This window comes from Enhydra lutris, unplaced genomic scaffold (assembly GCF_002288905.1).
Source record: "Enhydra lutris kenyoni isolate GAN:26980312 unplaced genomic scaffold, ASM228890v2 scaffoldscaffold84, whole genome shotgun sequence".
Lineage (NCBI taxonomy): Eukaryota > Metazoa > Chordata > Mammalia > Carnivora > Mustelidae > Enhydra > Enhydra lutris.
Window position 1 is genome coordinate 3,008,112 of NW_019154168.1, and position 22,545 is coordinate 3,030,656.

The following is a 22,545-nucleotide window of genomic DNA, read 5'->3' on the forward strand; positions in this document are numbered from 1 at the left end:
ACTTAAGTACTAGCTATTGAAAAAAAATTTTAGTACCTTAAGATAGATATATCACTTTCATAATTACTGCTTATTTTCAGAGTGGTACAATAACAAATTCCTTTCTGACTAGGGACTTCTATTCATGGATGTAGCGCTATAAAATCATCCACCCTTATCGTTCATATTTCTGGGCAGCTGAGTATAGGAACTATTTTTGATATGCAGGAGCAAATACTGAAGCAGTGGGGTTGGACTTTCTGTCAACAAAGGTATCAAGTGCCAGAAAACCCTGATAAGTCCCATTTCAAGCAAGTAGAGTCTGGATAATACCAAACTACAAGACAAGAGTCCGCGCCTGTGAACTGGCAGTCCCGCCAAAGCGAATTACCATTTGCACCCAAAATAAACGCCCTGAAGTTTAACAAAGCTAGGTCATCCATCTGCAAGGTATGCGGCGGCTTTAGCTAGTGAGAAACCTTTTGGTTTGTCAAAGCAATTTTAAACTACTGTCATTTCTCCAAGCCAAAGGTTGAAAAGGTCAAGGGGAAGCTTTAAAACATGTGATAACGTTGTCTTGGAGTTGGGAGACATCTGGTATTTGCTAAGCAAATGGCAGAGTGAATGAACGTTGATGAGGTGTGCTCTAGTCTGGAGCCGCCCCTGAGAACAGGATGAAGAACGGCTCTCCCATTCTGACTCTACTGGGAGAAGTGACTTAAACTCTTTGGACCTCTGTTTCTCCATGTGTAAAAGACGATGACTGGAAAAGACGCCTTTTCATTTTCTGTCAGGCTTCTTCAGAGAATAGATACAGGATATTGGTTGAAATGATCATTTCTTGAGAAAAAAGCGATCATAAAAATGGTTCGATTTACAGTTTCTAAACCCACGCATTATCTTTTTTTAATGGACGAAGTGTTGGTTTTTCAGGTACAGTAAAAATTAAGGAGGTAAATCTTTAATTGGAATAGTCAAATGAAAACAAAAGTCACAGAAAGGATTTTGTTAAAATTAAAAATTCATTGTATCAATCCAGAAAACATTAAATTGTTAGTGTAATCCCTGGTTTTATATATATTAGTCTCATCTCTTCAAGTATTACATTGAATCATGAAATTGCATTTCTGTGGGTTAAAAATAGTATTTTTCATCAAGTTCGTCCTATAGATGTGATTTTCATGGGAGCAGGGTACAATGCTGTGTGTTCCTTTTTTCTTCCCATTACTTCTTGATACCATGCTGGGTACATTTGTTCTCTTATACAGTATGTATTCAAAGCAGTGTTTTGGGGCAGAAAGGCTTTTTGAAATCACTTAATGCAACTTATTATTTTAAAGATGAAGAAAATAAGACCCAAAAGTTCTCAGAATTGTAGTTCTTTTGCTGTTCAGAATGACAGAAACATTATAAACAAATACTTTGAATACTCTGCCAACAAAGAAACCAAACAAACAAACTGATCTGATAAATTTTATAGGAATAGTTCTTAGCAATTAAAGTTAACAAAAGGGAATAAGTAAAGGTGGTTCTCAAAATTCTAAAAATCTGAATGTGCTATTCTTTTACCATTTTTGTTGACAGAAGTATTAACATTTTTGGAGGAAAATTTTTTTAATTGTTGATGCTAACAAAACCTTAATCCAAAGGAACATAGTAATAATAATACTAGAATATAAACATCTGAATTTGAAATTTGATCCCCAAATAAATTACTTTGCTGTATTTGATAAGTTTCAATCCTCTATAAGGAAGCGACCTCCACTTGTAGATGTAGTTACTGTTTATAGAAAGGTGTCATGGCCTAGCAAAATTAGAAATAGACTAAGTGCAAAGATATTTATAGGTCATGCTTTTGACTTAGGTCTTCCACACTGTGGAACTTTGCATTCTTGTCACATCTCTCTGCCATTTTATAGAGTCATCACATTTTAGAACATCTGGTTTGCTATTTGTCAGTGATTGTTTACACTGAAAGCTACAAAACCCCAAAATAATAGAGTCCAACATCATGTCTTTACAAATGAGGAAACAGTTCCAGAGAATTTAAGTCACTTTAAGTTATTTAGAGTTAAGACACAGAACAGGTTGGTACTTGGACATCTAGTATACTGCTATGTCGAATGTGCCGTTTGTTCTTTTAGTTGTGAAGTATTTGCTTCAAATCTACCCTCTCAAAAACTGATTGCAGATTAAGTAAATGATGCTGTGACCTTGGTGCTTGGAGTGAAGTAGACAGAAAGCTTTTATTGACACACTGACATGTTCCAGGAATATAGTTAGAGGTTGTGTCCAGATTTTATGACCATCAGTTGATAATGAACTGACCCCGTGTCTGCCCTGCTTTTACCAATTTGTCAGTTTACCAAACACTTGGAAGAAGCATCAATCAAGTAAAACTTTAAAACAAAGGCCTATTAGATACACAGCTTAAATATTATGGTTATTTGTTTTTCCTGATAGAAATATGAGCTCAGCCGGTCCGGACGGGAGGAAGGTGATGAGAAGGTGTGACGGGCTGATCGACTCGCTGGTCCATTATGTCAGAGGAACCATTGCAGACTACCAGCCAGACGACAAGGTGATCCATGTATTAAATATCTCTCGTTTGAATTACTTACTTTGTCTTACTAGGACACTTTGGAAGATTCTCAAAGTATTCTCTTTGGGTTTAGATTTATTCATTAGCTCACTTGCTAAGCTTAAGGTTTCCCATCCATACTTAGCAATATTAAAAGTCTACCTAGCCCCATTTTTCTGTCTACTTTCCAGACCCAAATTTACAACTACCTGTTTAACAACTCTGTGTAGATATTTCAAAGGAGCCCAAGTGCTCCATGTGCAATAATGTCATCTATTCATTTATTCCCAAACTTGTTCCATGTCTGAATAATCCTTTTTAATAATTATCCTCACCCACGAAATGAAAGAAGAAATCTGAGTACTCTGACTGCCTTCCTTGCCTCATGTCCTTTAGCCATCAGGCAGCAAACCACGTGTATGCCACCTCAGAAATGGCCCCCAGTTGGTCCGCTCCTCCCCCCTCATGCTGTTCCTGCTGTCCTGGTTTGTGCATCTTTCATACTTACCATGCAGTAGCCTCCTAACTGGTCCTGCAAACAATATCTTCTGTTTTCCACCTCCATGTGGCTACTAAGTTATGTATCTTAAAATAGGGAATTGTCTGAACACACTCTTAAAAATAAACTAGAAAGGCTCTCCAGTGGTTTAAGAAATTCAGCCTCTACTCCTTAGCATTGTGCTCATAACCATTTGTGATCTAGCCATGCTCTTTCCACTTCTCCGGACACAGTCCAAGCACACCCCACTGCATCCTTTAAACTGTGAAAGCTTAATACATCCTGTGGTATCACACCTGCAAAGGGATGTCTGTATGTGTATGATCAAGATTCATGTCCTGTTTTCTCAGGCCACAGAGAACTGTGTGTGCATTCTTCATAACCTCTCCTACCAGCTGGAGACAGAGCTCCCAGACAGATATGCCCAGAGTATCTATATTCAAAACCGGACTATCCAGACTGACAACAACAAAAGTATTGGGTGTTTTGGCAGTCGAAGCAGGAAAATAAAAGAGGTATATTGGGAGGACTTTGAAAGAAAAAGTGTTTATCTGTGTATTTCTGAGTACTTAGTGTATGTCAGGCACTCTTTTAAGTTGTTTTAATCCTTATATCAACCCTACAAGGTGTGTATTATTAATATCATTTACTGACAAGGAAACAGAAGTACAGAATGGCTAATTAATTTTCCCCCCAAAAATCCAGGAAATTGTAATAGAGGGGATGGAGTTCAATCCCAGGCAGTCTGGCTCCAGATTTGCCTCGTTAGCCACTATATCATACTACTGTATTCTTTATAAGTTAGGAAATACGCTTAATACAGCATAGCCAATGGTGTATAAATCGTTTAACTTTAAAAGCAACCCTGATATTTGGCTCTTGGTAGCCTAAAAGTATATCCATACGAAGGAATACTGTCCCTACTGGCATTTCATGAAAGCTGGAAGAATGTAACCCCTGCTATTCCTCAGACTATCATGGTACATATTTGTGAACTTGGAGAACAACTGGTAAATTTAGAATGCTGATGCTATCCCAGACAACTTCCCAAGACTGAGGGAAGAGGCCTGTTTTTCTTATCTCCACAGTGATTGTGACTGAGTAAGCTTTTACCTTAACAGCAGCCTGAAAACGATTCTAGAACAGTCTATGCTTCATTCTCGAGTTTTCTCTCACTATGAAATATAAAGTTGGGGTGTTGTTAAGAAGAAACAGACATTATGAGCTAAAAGTTAACTAACTGGAAGTCATACACGTTTGCTTTTTCATTTCCATATCAGGGGCTTGTTATTAGGGAAATTGTCAGTCTCTCCAGACAAGATGGTATTTCTGTTCCCTTAGTTTGGGCATGGAATTGTAGAAATCACTTGAAGGCATTAATTCTGGATTTCACTGTGTATGTGGTTAGCAATATCAGGACATGCCGATGCCAGAAGAAAAGAGCAACCCAAAGGGTGTGGAATGGCTGTGGCATTCCATCGTGATACGGATGTATTTGTCCTTGATCGCAAAGAGTGTCCGAAACTACACTCAGGAAGCGTCTTTGGGAGCTCTGCAGAATCTCACAGCAGGAAGTGGACCAGTGAGTATCACTCCTATTCTTCTGCTTTTTAAAAATAATAGCATTGTAGGACATACCTACATTAGGTTCAGAGATGAGACAGTGAAGTAAGAACAAGATTTTTCTCTTCTGTCAAGACAGTTCTCAGTAATTGCCAGCAAGGCGTCCTGCTTTCTAGGGACTTTCAGCCTCAATTTCTGCAGACCCAAGTAAGGCTGTGAGTGGAAGACTCCTAGATACTTATATTAGAGCTCTTTCAGTTATGAGTCTCAGAATCCTACCTAAACTGCCGTGGGCAAAAAAGAGAAATGTCTTGGCTCATTTAACTGGAAAGTCAAGGTGGGTCTTCTTTCTGTCGTGGTGGGTAGGTGCCCAGAAATTGTAATTATAACTCTATCTCTGGGTTCCCTCTTCCGCTTTTTTGTTTTCAAAGGCTCTTCTCATATGATAGCAAAGGCCACCAATGATTTCAGACTTATATTTTATCCACCCAATGTCCCCACAGTAAAGAAACTACTATTTTCTCAATAGCTCCATTTGGAACTCAAGAAATGAGTCTCACTTGCCCATAACTGAACCAGTACCTGTGGCTAGTAGCCTGTGATGTTGTGACTAGCCAGTCTGGGTGATGGGCCCACCTATGAATTTCAGGGGCATGGGTTTGAGCAGGCGGGCTCACTGCCACAGGGACTACATGGACTGAAATGCTAAAGTAGCGATTCATTAGCAGAAGAAGAATGAGTGCTGGCCAGGCAAAAACAACAGATGTCCACCGCGTATGGAGTTGGAAAGGACATCTGTGCTTTTACGTCCCAGAAATTCAACAGAAAATAAAGAGCTGCTTCTCTTTCTGAAGCGCTTACTTTATACCAGCAAAGTCAAAATACATAAAACAGTAAAAGCTTATTCCCCACCCCAGATATTTTACACCTTATTACACAGTTTAGTTACTTGAACTAAGCTTGTATTCTTTGTCTTAATCATGAAGTTATTATAATAAGTTCCCCCCACGCACAAAACTGTTCATTTTATGTCCAGTTTCCAATTATCCATCCCCATAGAAAGAGTACCCTTTGTGGATAACAAAAATATTATTTATTCTTAAGAAACCATATTCATGGGGCGCCTGGGTGGCTCAGTGGGTTAAGCCGCTGCCTTCGGCTCAGGTCATGATCTCAGAGTCCTGGGATCGAGCCCCGCATCGGGCTCTCTGCTCTCTAGGGGAGCCTGCTTCCTCCTCTCTCTCTGCCTGCCTCTCTGCCTGCTTGTGATCTCTCTGACAAATAAATAAATAAAATCTTTAAAAAAAAAAAAAAAAGAAAGAAAGAAACCATATTCATGGGGCGCCTAGGTGGCTCAGTCAGTTAAGCATCTGCCTTAGGCTCAGGCCTTGGGTTAGATCCCAGGGTCCTGGAATCAAGCCCTGCATTGGGCTCCCTGCTTGGTGAGAAGCCTGCTTCTCCCTCTCCTTCTCCCAATCCCCCTGCTTGTGTTTCCTCTCTCACTGTCTCTCTCTCTCTCTCTGTGTCAAATAAATAAACAAAATCTTAAAAAAAGAAAGAAAGAAACCATATTTGTTCTTTAATTAATGTGTTTACACAAAAGCTTGCTCTATTTTGAACAAAATTGTGAAATACTAAAACCAGTATTTCTCTTACCTTGGCACTGTGATTAAGAATATGCACAAACTCAGGGCACCTGCTGACGCATTCAGTAGAGCATGGGACTCTTGATCTCGGACTTGTAAGTTTTAGCTCCATGTTGGGTGTAGAGATTACTTAAAAATAAAATCTTAAAAAAAAAAAAAAACTATAAACTCTTTGATTTTCTGCAAAATTTACTTGTACACAAAAAGGAAAGAACAAGAAACTACCAGGGAGTCCTGAATGATACATAATCATTTTACCTTCCCATCTTCCCATGCGAGGTTTCCATTTCTTTCACTTTCCCAAACTACAGAAACCCTCTCATTAACTCCCAGCCAACTTAAAAAAAAAATGTTAGGAATTAACGTGGTGTGCATGTGTGTGTGTGCATATCTGAGTTCCCTGTGCTCCAAGTAGGGTTCAGTATGAGCTAAACCTTTAAGCCTGGATTTTAGCCCTCTTTCACTCCAAGATCTCTCATGGAATCCAAGCAGTCCAGAGATGTTTCCACATTCCCGAGGATAGATACAGAAATATTGTGCCACACAAGTTCTGAATATATTAATTTATTACCTAGATCTTAAGTTCCTTCATTCATTTTTTGGGCGCCTACTATATAGCAGGTACTAGCCTAATGCTAAGTATGTAGCAATGAAAAAGACAAAATCCCTGTATTTGATAATAATCCAACGATAAATAAACAGAATTCTAAGGTACTGGGAGATTCCCAGTCCAGACGAGATCGGGCGCGTTCAGGGTGGTATGGCCGTAGACGAGATTCCCAGTCCAAAAGGAATCCAAGCATTGGAGATATCCTTATAACTGTTCTAATTACTTCAAGGCATTTTAAATAATACCTAACGTTAAACCAGTCTGGTCCCCTGAAAGGAGGCCTACTCTGATCTGGTATTAATCTATACTCAGAGTTGTTAAAGTTTAATTTGACTGGAGATCTATAGGAGAAAATCATTAGCACCATGGGACAGTGATTTTTTTTTTTTTTAAGATTTTTATTTCTTTGACAGACAGATCACAAGTAGGCAGAGAGGCAGGCAGAGAGAGAGAGGAGGAGGAGGCAGGCTCCCTGCTGAGCAGAGAGCCCGACGTGAGGCTCAATCCCAGGACTCTGGGATCATGACCTGAGCCGAAGGCAGAGGCTTTAACCACTGAGCCACCCAGGCGCCCTTTTTTTTTTTTTTAATTTAACTTTATTTTTTTTTTCAGTGACCCAAAATTCATTCTTTATGCACCACACCCAATGCTCCATCCAGTATATGCCCTCCTTAATACCCACCACCAGGCTCACCCAACCCCTTACCCACCTCTCCTCCAAAACCCTCAGTTTGTTTCTCAGAGTCCACAGTCTCTCATGGTTTGTCTCCCCCTCCGATATGTTCTTTTAAGTAACAAAATTCTTTTTATTAAAATTTTGACTTATATATCCTTTCTAATTATTACTTTTCTTAATTTTGTTATACTTAAATATTATAAAAAAAATATGTTTTTATCATTTTTAAAAAGAAGCGTTGAATAGGAAAACATGAAAAGCAAGGCATTTAAAATAGTTTCAGAAAATATCCAGTGATTAACCTTGTGCTCATAACTGAGATATCACTGAATGATTGATGGCCGTGTGCCTGAATTGACAAAGAACCTAAACTTAAATGAATAGCTTCCTAAAAGACAGGTTTTATAATTATAAACCTAAAGCATATAGGTTTATATAACCTAAAGTATAAAATTGTGACAGTAATTTCTAGTTAGTAAAAGTATATTTATAAACTTTATTGGTTCAGATATAGTTCAGATAATAAGGAAAGAGAAAGGATTAAACTTACCCATTTAGCAAACTCTGTAAGTACAGTATAAATTAAAAGTATATTATAAATTAAAAGATTAAGGTAGAGAAAAAAGAAAGAAAAGGTTAAGGTACAAGCTTTCAATTATAAGATAAGTCCCGAGGATGTAAGGCACAGCACAGTGACTATAGTTAGCAATACTATGTTGTCTATTTAAAAGTTGCTGAGAGAATATATCTTTTTTTTTTGAAGATTTTATTTTTTTTTTAAAGATTTTATTTATTTATTAGAGAGAGAGAGAGAGAGAGAGAGCGCGAGCATGAGCACAGGCAGACAGAGTGGTAGGCAGAGGCAGAGGGAGAAGCAAGCTCCCCGCTGAGCAAGGAGCCCGATGTGGGACTCGATCCCAGGAGGCTGGGATCATGACCTGAGCCGAAGGCAGCCGCTTAACCAACTGAGCCACCCAGGCGTCCCGAAGATTTTATTTATTTATTTGACAGAGATCACAAGTAGGCAGAGAGGCAGGCAGAGAGAGAGGAGTAAGCAGGGCCCCCACTGAGCAGAGAGTCCGACGCGGGGCTCGATCCCAGGACCCTGGGATCATGACCTGAGCCAAAGGCAGAGGCTTTAACCCACTGAGCCACCCAGGCGCCCCTGAGAGAATATATCTTAAAAGTTCTCATCACAAGAAGAAAAATTACAATCATGTGTAGTGATGGGTATAACTAAATTTATTGTGGTAATTATTTGGCAGTATGTAGTTATATCAAATCATTATATTTTACTCCTAAAACTAATACAGTTTTATGTGTCAGTTATGTATCAATAGAAATAAGTTAAAACACCACATAGTCAAAGTTAAAAGTCATTGAAATAAGTACTTTTCAAATTTCTAAAACACTTTAAAAGCATTTAAGTATCTGCTGGAAAAAAAAAAAAAAAAAAAACAAAATATATCCCTTAGCCTCAGACCTTACTAGAAAGCAAGTTCTAGCATCAATGAGATTTAAATATGAAAGACAAGACAGTAAAGCTCGTGGAAGAATATCCTCATGACCTGGAAGGGGAAGATTTTTAAAAGTGAACGCAAAAAGTACTACTATCAAGTATGTATTTTACAAATTGACTACATTAAAATTAACAACTTACGCTGTTACGCTATCAAAAACATTGTTAAGACAGTAAGAAGGCAAAACCACAGAGTAGAAAAAGATTTTTGCAAGATACGTAAGTAACAAAGGTTGGTGTCTAGGAAACATAAGAAAACTCATCAAGTTAACAGTCAAAAGCTAACCTAATAGAAAAGCGGGCAAGAGACTTGAACGGGCCCTTCACAAAGAATAATATAGAAATGGCCAATAAACACTAGAAGAGATGCTTAAAACCTCTTTAGTAATCAGGACAATATGAACTAGAGGTACTATTTGCAAATAGCTGACCAACTAATTAATAGTCATTCTCACATATTCCCTAGAGCTGGAATATAAAAAATCTCTATTTGGTAAATCTCTTTACTTTCCTTTTTGAGCAGATTGTAAAAACCGTATCACTTTGGACTTTATCATTTCCCTCAGTGAAACAGAATCAATAAGACTAATATGCTGTGCTTTCAATCCTGGGTGATTAAACATCATTTGAGGATCCAGACTTCATCGGGTCTTATATGTTCACTGATCTTTTTTATACTAGCATCAAAGTGCTTTATTATATATAAGAATATATCATTAGGTGGTATAGTATGATATAGAAAGCAAGATTATAATTTTAAAAGCATCTTATGTCTTAAAATTTTTAAGAAATCAATATCTTGTGAGTTTTTAATCCATCTTGATCTCCTGAGATGATAGTAAATCTTTGGGAAAACTTGATAACGTATTGTTCATATAGTTCAATTCAGTAAACATTTACATAGGACCTCGCATGTTCTAGTTACCATACAAGGCCCTGAAGGGGAGAAAAGAGATGGATAAGATCCATATCCTCCTTCAAAGGAGCTTATGTTCTAGTAAGAGAGATCGCAATTTAGTATAGTTGTAACCCAGAGAATTCGGGAGTAATGATAAGGAAAGAAAGGAAAGTGCATGCCAGGCCATCTGAAGACAACTGAACATCATTCTGGAGACAATGGAGAGTCATTACAGGGCTTAATCCTGAGGTGGAATATAATGAGATCTAATTTTGGGAGGATCATTCTGGTGTAAGGCTTTGAAGCCCCAACAGGCATTTTAAAAAGTTGACTGGCAACGTTTGGTTCCTAGTGAAGACTAGAGACCATAAATTTGCAGAAATACCATTCCACAACTGCACTATTTACTCTAACAGTGTTTGGTCGCCCGGTATAAAATCAGTTTTGTAGTTTTAATGGATGGGTAGAAATAAGCTGGAATGACAGAGAGTTAAGGGTATTGAAAGATAGTTTTTGATGTGTTGGTTCATGTACCTTAGTCTAAATAAGAAAGAGAGGTAAGGCAGAGAGGATTGACAACTTGAGGTGTGGGGAGTAAGGGTTGAGATAAAGGCACTGGAGTTCTTGATGAGGCTGAGGAAGAAATATGGTAGGAGTGAGGGAGAGAGAGCAATAAAGTACAGGAAGTTGCATTCAGAGTCTAACACTGGAGTTTATGTTTTCAGACTCAAGGTATTTTGGAGGTGAATACAGGTTCTGTATGATCCATGGAAGTGACTGGCTAATGTATAGGAGAGATTTCTTAGGAAGTCTAGGAACTATGATGTAATTAATGTCCTCATCTACAGTGAACAGGAGATGGAGAGGGCTCTCAGCCAGGCTCTGAAGCCTCCAGTGGATGTTGGGAAAGGACCAGTAGGCCTTGAGATGACAAAGAAAACGCTATGGGGGTGATAGGGCTGGATGACAGGACTCAGAAGAGCAGAGCTTTTGCATGTTTGGGAAGACATTATCTAGACAGGACACTGGGAAGAGAAAGGAATGCTAACCTACCTCTGTACCCAAGTCACAGGAGTGGTAGAGAATAAGTAGCCTCCTCTCCAGAAGGCTATAGAGGAAAGATTCTTCTCAGATTGGAGCAAATAGTTTAATGGAATGTTCAACAAATTAGTAAAAAACAAAGTGTAACTGGTTTCCAACAAAACATTCTAAAATAATGAGTGTTAAACTTCTTTGGAGTTGTGGACACTTTGAGTATCTAATAAAAGTTATATATCCTTTCCCAGAGAAAGTTTATTATAAACACAAAAATAGGCTTCCTTTTTTTTATGAGTTTTTTTTATTTTTAAGTACTCTCTGTACCCAGCGTGGGGCTTGAACTCACAGCCCCAAGATCAAGAGCTGCAGGCTCCACCGGCTGAGCCAACCAGGTGCCCCAATACAAAAATAGTTTTAAGGACCTCCTGTTCCCTCCCTGAAACCCATCCTAGGCCCTATATTAAGAACCCCTGTTCTACAAAGTAGAGTGGTGAATGTAAGGAGAGCAGACTGCGGGAGGTAGGGGAAATAAGCATTGCTTAGATAAGATAAACAGAGAAGATAGTCACCCTTAACAATGGTCAAGAATTCTGGGAATTTCTGGCAGGTGGCCTCAAGTTAGCTTCAGATACAAATCTATAAAGTTGCAGACACAAACCCCAATATTAGAGGTTTATTGATGCTCGGAAGGTTCTGGTCAGTACTCAGACCCCCTGAAAGTGGGTGGCCAGCTTGATTCCAAATAAGATTTGCACATACAGCCTCTGATTGAGAACATAGAATTAGGGTAATCTAACTAGCCATGCATTCTTTAAAAGCCCAGCATCTCTTTTCAGAGTAAGTTGGCCCCGTAGAAATGAATAAGTTTATTAAAAATAGAAAAAGTGCCAAAATGTGAGCAAGAAGGTGACCAAGGCAACAACCTACAAATACACTGAAATATTAATTAAACAAATAGTTCAAGAAAACAGAGAAAGGGAAAACATTATGCAACTAGTTTCTTGACACTCATGTTTGATTCTAAAACATTGTCCTTATATTCTTTTCACGATGCTGAGCTGAAAATGTGAATAAAGAGGAAGGAAAGGAAAAGACAGGTGTTATTTATAAATGTGCAAAAATATAGCAACCCGCCAAATCCAATATTCTATTTAAAAATACCAAATAAACTTTTTTTTTATCCTGTAACAAAATTGGAAACAGTAAGAATTTTTATTTTATTTTATTTATTTATTTGAGAGAGAGAGAGAGCATAAGCAGGAAAGAGAGGGAGAGGGAAAAGCAGACTCCCCGCTGAGCAGGGAGCCCCATGCAGGACTCGATTCCAGTACCCCGGGATATGGTCTGAGCTGAACACAGATGATTAATGGACTGAGCCACCCAGGCACTCCTGAAAGTGTAATAAGAATTTAAAGGAAATATCTTCAGACTAGTTTCACCACAGCCCTAGTTTTCAAAACATCTTGCTCAGTTTCTAGTAATCTATAGAAACTTGATATTATCGTGTGAAGTTAATGCAATAGTATTAATAAGACATGCCTCATGCAACAGATGCCGACGTCAGTAGCTCAGACAGTTGTCCAGAAGGAAAATGGCCTTCAGCACACCCGCAAGATGCTGCATATCGGTGATCCGAGTGTGAAAAAGACGGCGGTCTCCCTGCTGAGAAATTTGTCTCGGAATCTTTCTCTACAGAATGAAATTGGTGAGTCAGCAAACGTGTCTGGATGTCGTGAATACATATTGAAAATACAAATGCAAGGAACCATTGTCTTTATCACATTTTCTACAGTGATGAACCAAAAATGGGACTTTGGGGTGAAATGTGATAGACCTGGCTTTTGCATCCAAGCATCAAGGTAGGCTTTCTCCCTGGGTCTCAAATAGGGATTTTCTTAATATTCAGCATTTTTTAAATTGTTCTAATTACTATGGAAGAGAAATTAACAAGGTAGGTAACATGCCTGATGTTTTTCAAAAGCCTTCGGCTCAGCAGTCGGTGGAGCCTTTTTAACCTGCGCAGTTAGTTCAGACTGCTTAAGCACTGCTCTTCTAAAACATGGAAAATATACACACAGTGGTCCTCCCTTTAGAAGGTTGGTCCCTGTTGCACTAGAAAAAAAATGGACGGATGTGCAAAAAAGGCAGAAAGGTGGAGTCACTGAATATATACCGAATTGGCATACATTTGCAACACTGTGATGGAACTAGAGGGGATTATGCTAAGCGAAGTAAGTCAATCAGAGAAAGACAATATCATACTATCTCTCTGATAAGAGGAATTTGAGAAATAAGACAGAGGAGCAAGGGGAAGGAAAAGAAAAATAAGATAAAAACAGAGAGGGAAGCAAACCTAATAATACACTAAAGCTATAATACACTATATGTTAGTTAAATTGAATTTAAATTAAAAACTTTTTTAAAGATTATTTATTTATTTATTTATTTGACAGATCACAAGTAGGCAGGGAGGCAGGCAGGCAGAGAGAGAGAGGAGGAAGCAGGCTCCCTGCTGAGCAGAGAGCTGGATGCGGGGCTTGATCCCAGGACCCTGAGATCATGATCTGAGCCTAAGGCAGAGGCTTTAGTCCACTGAGCCACCCAGGCGCCCCAAAATTTTTTAGATTAAAAAAAAAATTGGCATAGACATTTTTAAAATGAATACAATGAAGTATTTGCTCCTTTTTTGAGAGTCTGTATTATTGACAAAGATAACTATGTTACACTATCAAATAATATAATGTTTTGTTCCTTTGCTTTCTACACAGAAATGTCTGATGAATGTTTGAATTAAGTCAAATACTATAAAATGAGATAATAGGAAGATAACACCAAAATCAATCATGTTTCCTAATGCTCCATAAATCAGTCATTCCTGACAACTCAAAATTCAGTTTTTCACAATCTTCCACTAAAATTATAAACAAATTCTTGTTTGGTTTTAGTGGATTGGATTAGTTTGGATTACACACACAGACACACCACACCAGAGATACTGAAGTCTGTGGTTATGTTTTACTGTCATTTCCAAAGCCAGCCAGCAGCACGATATTGGACAGGCGGTTTCATAAATGGTTTCCTGCCCATTATAAATACAGAGAGAGCCTGGAAACTTTTCATGAATCTAAAAGAAACCTTGCCCTAGGCACTCTGAAAAATATGAAAGTGTTCTCCTCATTGTCCGTTGTGGACTTTTGTGCTGCACTTTAATCAGGTGTATTATCCTTTGACTTTTTTCTCCCCCCAAAGGATAGATGGCTCCATCTTTAAACAGTGCTGATGGAGGTAACTGGCACTCAACCCATTATACACGTGCCTTCAGGGCAGAAATACTGTTGTTCCTGTGTTCTACCATCCTCTAAACTGTTGGAAAGATACAAATGTAGCCCCATACTTCACTTTTTTTTTTTTTTTTAATAAATAAACACTCTATTTAATTCTTCAGTTGAGCAGGAAATGGCCTTGGCAGAGTCAAGGTTTTTTTGCGTTGCACTATACTTAATGTTTATTTATTTTCTTTGTTTGCCTACTTTGAGTGCGTTCTGGCTTTGATACATTGCATCTCAAATTTTGTTGGCTCCCCTGGGTAATTATAATATTTATACTTTTTTCCCTCTTAATATTTAATGGCTTAACAATGTGACTTCTCTTCCCGTATTTGTCACTTTCAACCAGAAGCTAGATAAATGGAAAATCATTGTTTTGGATGGTTTTATTAAAGAACAACAACTTTAATTTTTTTAAAGATATATGCTCATTTAAAAAATTCAAGCAATTAAGAAAAGCATTACAAATAAAGCAAAAATACTTCCTCTTATCACTCAGAAAACAACTCTTGTTAACCTTAGGTGAATATCATTCCAGACATCTATCTATGCCTATAAACAGATGAAAGTTTAGACAGAAAGATGAGTAAATGATATTAAAATTGGATCATACAACATCTAGTGGCCGATAAATCATTAGAATTAGTTTTAACAAAAGCAAACTGAATGACATAGAATCACCGAACTTTGGATAAATTTTTCACTACATTTCAGACATGTTTTAGAAACTGTGGGAACATGTACTCAAGTTTGTCTCAGTCCTGATTTCTAACTCTTGGCCAAACCTAGAGGAATGTCTTGATTGCACACCAGCAATATTAATCTCCTCGATTTCTAAGAGTTCCTCTTTTGTAACTTGTGTATGACATGCGTGTAACACCGCCTGTAAAAACATAAAATGGAAAGAAACAAAGGAAAGAAGAAAGGGAAGGAAGGGAGAGAGGGAGAGAGAGAGGAAAGTTTCTTTTCCAATGTCTGTATTCCAGTTTGTCGTTTTAGTGGTCCTCTTAACTAAAGTGCCATGTAAACTGTAGGTAATGCCCACTGAGCATTATAGGGAGGACCAGTGTTTTGTTAAATAGGTCCGGCCATGTCCCGTATTATGGAATAGCTCCAAAGGACCATTATGGTACAGTCACATCAGAATTTATTATGACCGGCCTCATCCACATCCTCTCACTAATGAGGTAGTTTGCACCAAAAGTCTAGTTTTGTTCAATTTATTTTATGGAGCCTGTTATTGTAGTGAGGCTTGTATTCATAAAATTCTAATGAGATCATCTTTATTGGATTCTTTGTAATTTTTAAAATTTTAATTCTAGTGTAGTTAACATGCAGTGTCATTTGTTTCAGGTGTACAGCGCAGTGATTCATCAAGTCTATACAGTACTCAGTGCTCATCACAGTTACCTTCACTTTTTTTTTTTTTTTTTTAGATTTTGTTTATTTATTTGACAGAGATCACAAGTAGGCAGAGAGGCAGGCGGGGGGCGGGGGGGAAGCAGGCTCCCCGCTGAGCAGAGAGCCCGATGTGGGGCTCGATCCCAGGACTCTGGGATCATGACCTGAGCCGAAGGCAGAGGCTTTAACCCACTGAGCCACCCAGGTGCCCAGTATCTGTACTCTTAATCCCCTTCACGTATTTCATGCATTCCCCCCCAACCTACTACCCTTCTGGTAACCATCAGTTTGTTCTCTGCAGATAAGAGTCTGTTTTTTTAATTGCCTTTTTTTCCCCTTTTGTTTATTTTGTTTCTTAAATTCTATTTATGAGGGGTACCTGTGTGGCTCAGTCAGTTAAGCATCTGCCTTCACCTCAGGTCATGATCCTGGGGTCCTGGGGTTGAGCCCCATATCAGGTTCCCTATTCAGCACGGAGACTGCTCTTCCTCACCCTCTGCTGTTCACCCTGCTTGTGTGTGCTCGCTCTCTCTCTCAAATAAATAAATAAAATATTTTAAAAAAAAAGAATTCCACATATAAGTGAAATCATATGGTATTTGTCTTTCCTTGAGTGACTTATTTCACTTAGTGTTACACTCTCTAGTTCCAACCATGTTTTTGCAAATGACAAGATTTCATTCTTTTTTTATGGCTGAATGATGTTCCATATAATACACACACACACACACACACACACACACACACACCACACACCACATTTTCTTTATCTGTTCATCTATCCCTGGGCACTTGGGCTGCTTCTATAATTTGGTTATTGTAAATAATGCTGCAGTAAACATAGGGGTGCATGTATCCCTTTGAATTAGTGTTTTCATATTCTTTGGGTAAATACCCAGTAGTGCAACTACTGGATGGTAGGGTAGTTCTGTTTTTAAGTTTTTGAGGAATTTCCATGCTGTCCTCTACAGTGGTGCACCAGTTTGCATTCCCACCAACAGTGTACAAGGATTCCTTTTTCTCCATATTCTTGCCAACACTTGGTTCTTGAGTTTTTTCTTTTTTTTTATTTTAGCCATCTGACAGGTGTGAGGTGATATCTCATAGTGGTTTTGATTTGCATTTTCTTGATGATAAATGATGATGAGCATCTTTTCATGTGTCTGTTGGCCACCTGTTGTCTTTGGAGAAACATCTGTTCTTCTGCCCATTTTTTAATTGGATTATTTGGTTTTTGGTGTTGAGTTGTATAAGTTGTTCATATATTTTGGATAATAACCCTTTATCAGATATGTCATTTGCAACTATTTCCTTCCATTCAGTAGGTTGTCTTTTAGTTTTGTTTGTTGTTTTTTGCTGAACAGAAGCTTTCTCATTTGATGTAGTCCCAACAGTTTACTTTTGCTGTGTTTCCCTTGCTGCAGGAAACAGATCTAGAAAAATGCTGCTACAGTCAATGTCAGAGAAATTATTACCTGTCCTCTCTTTTAGTAATTTTATGGATATTTAATCAATCTTATTTTTGTGTATGGTGTAAGGAAGTGGTCCACTTTCACTTTCATTTTTTGCATGTTGCTGTCCAGTTTTCCTAACACCATTTGTTGAAGAGACTGGTATTTTCCCATGACATATTCTTACCTCCTTTGTCGAAGATTAATTGGTCATATAATTGTAGGTTTATTTTTATGTAGCCCCCTCCTTTCATAAGATGATCCACTGATAAAACTCTACTCATTTCAAGGACAATATCGAGAAGAGGTTCTGCAAGATAAATGCAGTTTTTAAGTTCCAAGTCAGCTTTATGTCAGATAAATAATTTGAGTGACAGGACTCATCTTGATTCAGAGTAGTCATAGCCAGGAATAAATGAAAATCAGTTTAAAATACATGAATCGTGTTTCTCAGGAGAGACTTCTAGACTAAAACGTTCCATATGCTGACCTGGAATGAAATCCTCATGTATTACTTAGATTTACAGAAATAAACTTAAAACTTTTATTTTCTTGGGGTGCCTGGGTGGCTCAGTTGGTCAAGCATCTGCCTTCAGCTTAGGTCATGATCCCAGGGTGCAGGGATTGAGCCCCACATGCAGCTCTCTGCTCATCCGGGAGCCTGCTTCTCCTTCTCCTTCTGCCCCTCCCCCTGGCTCAGGCATGCACACTCTCTCAAATAAACAAATAAAATTTTTTTAAAAAACATATTTTCTTACAAATTTAAAGATAGGCACACTTGGTATGGTGACAGAGTAATAGAGCTCATGCAGAAGACACGGATCTGCATCCTACAAAGCCACTTTGTCACTTATACCACCTTGGCTAGTCATTGAACTGCTCTAACCAGAATGAGATTAAAAATCACTACTTCATGGTGTTTTAACAAGGATCAGATAAAATAATGTATTTATAAGGAAGTATTTGGACACATCTTGAGATTCTCAATTCCCATTTACTCATATTTACAGATTTTTTTTTTAAAGATTTTTATTTATTTATTTGACAGATAGAGATCACAAGTAGGCAGAGAGGCAGGCAGAGAGAGGGGGGGAAGGAGGCTCCCTTGCCGAGCAGAGAGCCCGATGCGGGGCTCGATCCCAGGACCCTGAGATCATGACCTGGGCCGAAGGCAGAGGCTTAACCCACTGAGCCACCCAGGCACCCCTACAGATGTTTTCTGACATCCAACTAATGCCTTGGCTTTTTAAGACATTGAGTTTAAGGATTAAATAAAATCTCCCTCAACAACATGACATTGAGCTGTAACTCTCCCAATAACATGATAAGGCCTTTAATTTTGTATTTCATTATTAAAGATCCCATTTTAATTGTCCCAAAATATATTTATCCAGGCCCAGTCATGTGTGTACGTACATACGCATACATACATATGCTCTTTCTTCTCAGGTTTCTTTTGCTTCTTTTCTTTCCTAATGTTACGTGTATGCCATTATGTATGTATGTATATTACCAACCCTGTGAAATAGATACTATTATTCCCCCATTTTACAGATTAAGGAAACGCAGCATGGAGAGGTTAAGTAGCTTGCCCAGACCACACAGCCACGGAGTGGCAGAGACAGGACTGAAACTGAAAAGTGTGACTTCAGAGGCTGAGCTCTGAGCTCTGAACACTGTGCCTCGATGTTTCAACAACAGTGAAAACCAGAGCTCAGGTCTTTGAGCAGAAGGTGTGTCCTTCCTGTCAGTCAGGTCCCCGTATTATCAAAGGATGACAAGTTGCTCAGTCCTTCTATTGCGTCTGTCTCTGTTTTAGACATAGCGCCCAATGCTAGAAGTCCAGGAGTAAATGTGATGATTGTCTTCAGGAACCCACAGCCCCCTTTGGAACTCAGACAGCACATAACTGATTACAATGCAGGGCCCTAGAGAGAGGAGTGTGCTTCATCATGACACATAAACTCAGATGAAGAAACAACAAAACGAAGCAGAAGTATTTGTTATACAACCATGATAAACACAACACTGTATTAAAGAGTTGTGAGGAGCAACAGGAGCGTGCTCTCTATCATTGAAGAAGGGTCCAAAGTAGTAAGAGAAAAAGAAGAAAATACACATGAAAAGAATCATTGCAAAAAATCAAGTATAAATCTATATTGCCTAAAATATATACCAATATATTTGACAAGTTACAGTCAAATCATCAAATAGTAATACCGCTTTTGTTACCACCAAAAAAGCCAAATTAAAACCCTACAACCTAGAACTTACATATAGAGTGAAAACATAAATTTAAAATAGTGTTGCTTTTTTTTTTTTTTAAATAATAGTATTATTTGTGCACTGAAGAAACTAAGCAGTACACATAATTTTTCTGAAAAATTTTTAGGTCACCATCAATACTATTTTCAAAAAACAAGTCTTATTAACATTTTAATGTATTTCTTCTCAGGTTTCTTTTGAATATTTTCTTTCCAAATGTTATATTATATATTCTTTTTTTAATATTTTATATATTCTTTATAAATAGCTGTACTTAACTTTCACACAGAATACTAAAATAAATATTTTATTATACATGTTTCACAAATATTTTTGAGATACATAATCTTTGCAGATGTGTTTTAGATAATCATATTCCTATTATTAAGTTATGTAAGCTTTTTATAATTTTTCACTTATATATAATACTATAATAAAAACCTCTGCATAAGGCTTTTTCTGTTTTTAAAGTAAATGTCTTTAGGATGAATTTCTAGAAGTGGAATTACTGAATCAAAGAATGTGAAAAAATTTTAAATTCTTGACACTTCTGTCAAATTATCATTGTCATTTCTGTCAAAAGATTTCCAATGTACTGAGAAGAGAATATCATCTTTTTGGGGGCACTTGGGTGGCTGATTTGGTTGATCGTCCAACTCTTGATTTCAGCTTATGTCACTCTCAGGGTCATAGGACATTGGACTCCCTGCTCAGCAGAGAGTATGCTGGGGAGTCTCCCTCCCCCAACTCACAGGTCCCTGTGCCCACATGTACTTTCTCTCTCTCTCTCTCTCTCAAATAAATATTTTTTAAAAATCACCTTTTAAGAATCTTTTTAAGGGGCGCCTGGATGGCTCAGTGGGTTAAGGCCTCTGCCTTTAGCTCGGGTCATGATCTCAGGGTCCTGGGATCAAGCCTCACATCGGGCTCCCTACTCAGCAGGGAGCCTGCTTCCCCCTCTCTCTCTGCCTCGCTCTCTGCCTGCTTACGATCTCTCTCTGTCAAATAAATAGAAAAAATCTTTAAAAAAAAAAAGATCTTTTTAAAATTTGAGTATCAGAGATTACGTCTTTCCATATGTTCATTAACTAGTTGTGTTTCTTTTAAAAATGTTCTTTACCCAAAATGTATTGGGATCTTGAGATTAAGGAACAATCCTTCTAATCAAATGTTGATTTCTTTCATTTTGTAGCCAAAGAAACTTTGCCTGATTTGGTTTCCATAATTCCTGACACAGCCCCGAGTACTGATCTTCTCATTGAGACTACAACCTCTGCCTGCTACACTCTGAACAATATAATCCAAAATAGTTTCCAGAATGCACGGGATCTTCTGAACACTGGAGGCCTGCAGAAAATCATGACCATCAGCTCAGCCGATGTGTAAGTCTTACAGTATCTGCCTGTTGGCTATCTCCCCATTCCTCACCATCCCTCCCATATGGAAATCTAGTTTTTTTTGTTTTTTTTTTAAAGATTTTATTTATTTATTTGACAGAGAGAGATCACAAGTAGGCAGAGAAGCAGGCAGAGAGAGAGAGGGAAGCAGACTCCCTGCTGAGCAGAGAGCCCGATGTGGGGCTCGATCCCAGGACCCTGAGATCATGACCTGAGCCGAAGGCAGCGGCTTAACCCACTGAGCCACCCAGGCGCCCTGGAAATCTAGTTTTGAATGTCCACACATTGAGAACCATGGGTATTATGGCCCAAAAAACAAGATTGTAAAGTTGAGCCAGATCGTCTGGTTCAACTCTTGATAATCAAGCAAGTGAAAAACTGAATTCTCCAAGCCAAATAGTTGCCCATTCACTTCTAAAATATCCAGATAGTCAAACTCCATAGTTTCTCTGGGTAGTATGTGGCAACCTTTTATTGACCTAATGAATTAATTTGTTTCCTAGAGCCACAGCTGTGATTTAAAACCAGGAAAATAGGGGCACCTGGGTGGCTCAGTAAAGCCTCTGCCTTCAGCTCAGGTCATGATCCCAGGGTCCTGGGATCGAGCCCCACATCGGGCTCTCTGCTCAGCAGGAAGCCTGCTTCCTCCTCTCTCTCTCTCTCTCTCTGCCTGCCTCTCTGCCTACTTGTGATCTCTGCCTGTCAAATAAATAAATAAAATCTTTAAAAAAAAATATTTAAAGTAAATAAATAAATAAAACCAGGAAAATATAAGTAAAGTGGGAGTCCTACGGGCAGGGACTGCCCCTTTCCTCACTTAGATCTAGAGCCAGTGTCACGCCAGGTGCCTTAGAAGAAGCAGTGATAACACAAGAAGTAGGAGGCAACGTAATCAGAAATTCCTGCTTTCTCAGTTTTCTCTATCACATCTCTTCCATCTCTTATTCCCTTTTGAGAATAGGAGATCTAATTACAGAAGACATCCCACATCCCTGTTCCTGTGTCTTTAAATTTTTTCCATTAAAAAAAAAAAGGTGATAAAGAGAATGAAAAACCTTGTGTAATGAAATTAATTACTATTAGTTAATTTACAGGCATGGAATCCAAAGAGGGCATCTTTTTCTCTATTTATACAATTCTGAATTGTTTGAGTTATTAAATATAAGTTACTTTTGTAAGTAACTAAGAAAGAGACGAAGTGTTATACCCCAATTCTAATGAGTTGTAAAGCACATGGACTTCACCCCTGCTAGACAAATGTGTGCCTGGCCGCATGGGGAAGCACAGGGGTCTGTGGGGTCCTGGAGTCAACACACATCTCCTTCCCCACTCAGATAGGCCCCTGTGCTCTGCAGCCCCATTCCCAAACCTCATGGGGAAGGAAGACCATATTCAGAATCAAAGAATTAAAAGGAGCGCTGGTTAGAATGTCAGTTCCCCAAGTCAGAATATTCACCTGTCCCCAGAGTCTGGCAGAGAGCAGTTGCTCAGTCTTTATGGAAAGATTGAATGATTGCTATAAAACAGAAATGACTTTCAAGTAGTCATCCATGCTTCTAAGCAAATCTCCATAAGACCATATGATTTTTATTATTTGAGTAATCGGGCATAAGAAGTGCATGAGAATATACCCTCACTTTTGGAAACTGCTTCTAGCTTAGCAACATATGGGGCTGTGCTACTCTGTTCCTTTTCG

The 22,545-nt window shown here is 38.4% G+C and overlaps 1 protein-coding gene across 1 annotated transcript in view; it reads left to right on the plus strand.

Annotated features, from left to right (window-relative positions):
* LOC111161331 (plakophilin 2) overlaps positions 1-22,545 on the plus strand; it is a 92,380-nt gene that overhangs the window by 66,440 nt on the left and 3,395 nt on the right. The window contains exons 8-12 of the mRNA XM_022524929.1: positions 2,443-2,560; positions 3,410-3,574; positions 4,468-4,641; positions 12,561-12,714; positions 20,645-20,834. Coding sequence (XP_022380637.1) covers positions 2,443-2,560; positions 3,410-3,574; positions 4,468-4,641; positions 12,561-12,714; positions 20,645-20,834 — 801 coding nt within the window. The remainder of the gene's footprint in view (positions 1-2,442; positions 2,561-3,409; positions 3,575-4,467; positions 4,642-12,560; positions 12,715-20,644; positions 20,835-22,545) is intronic.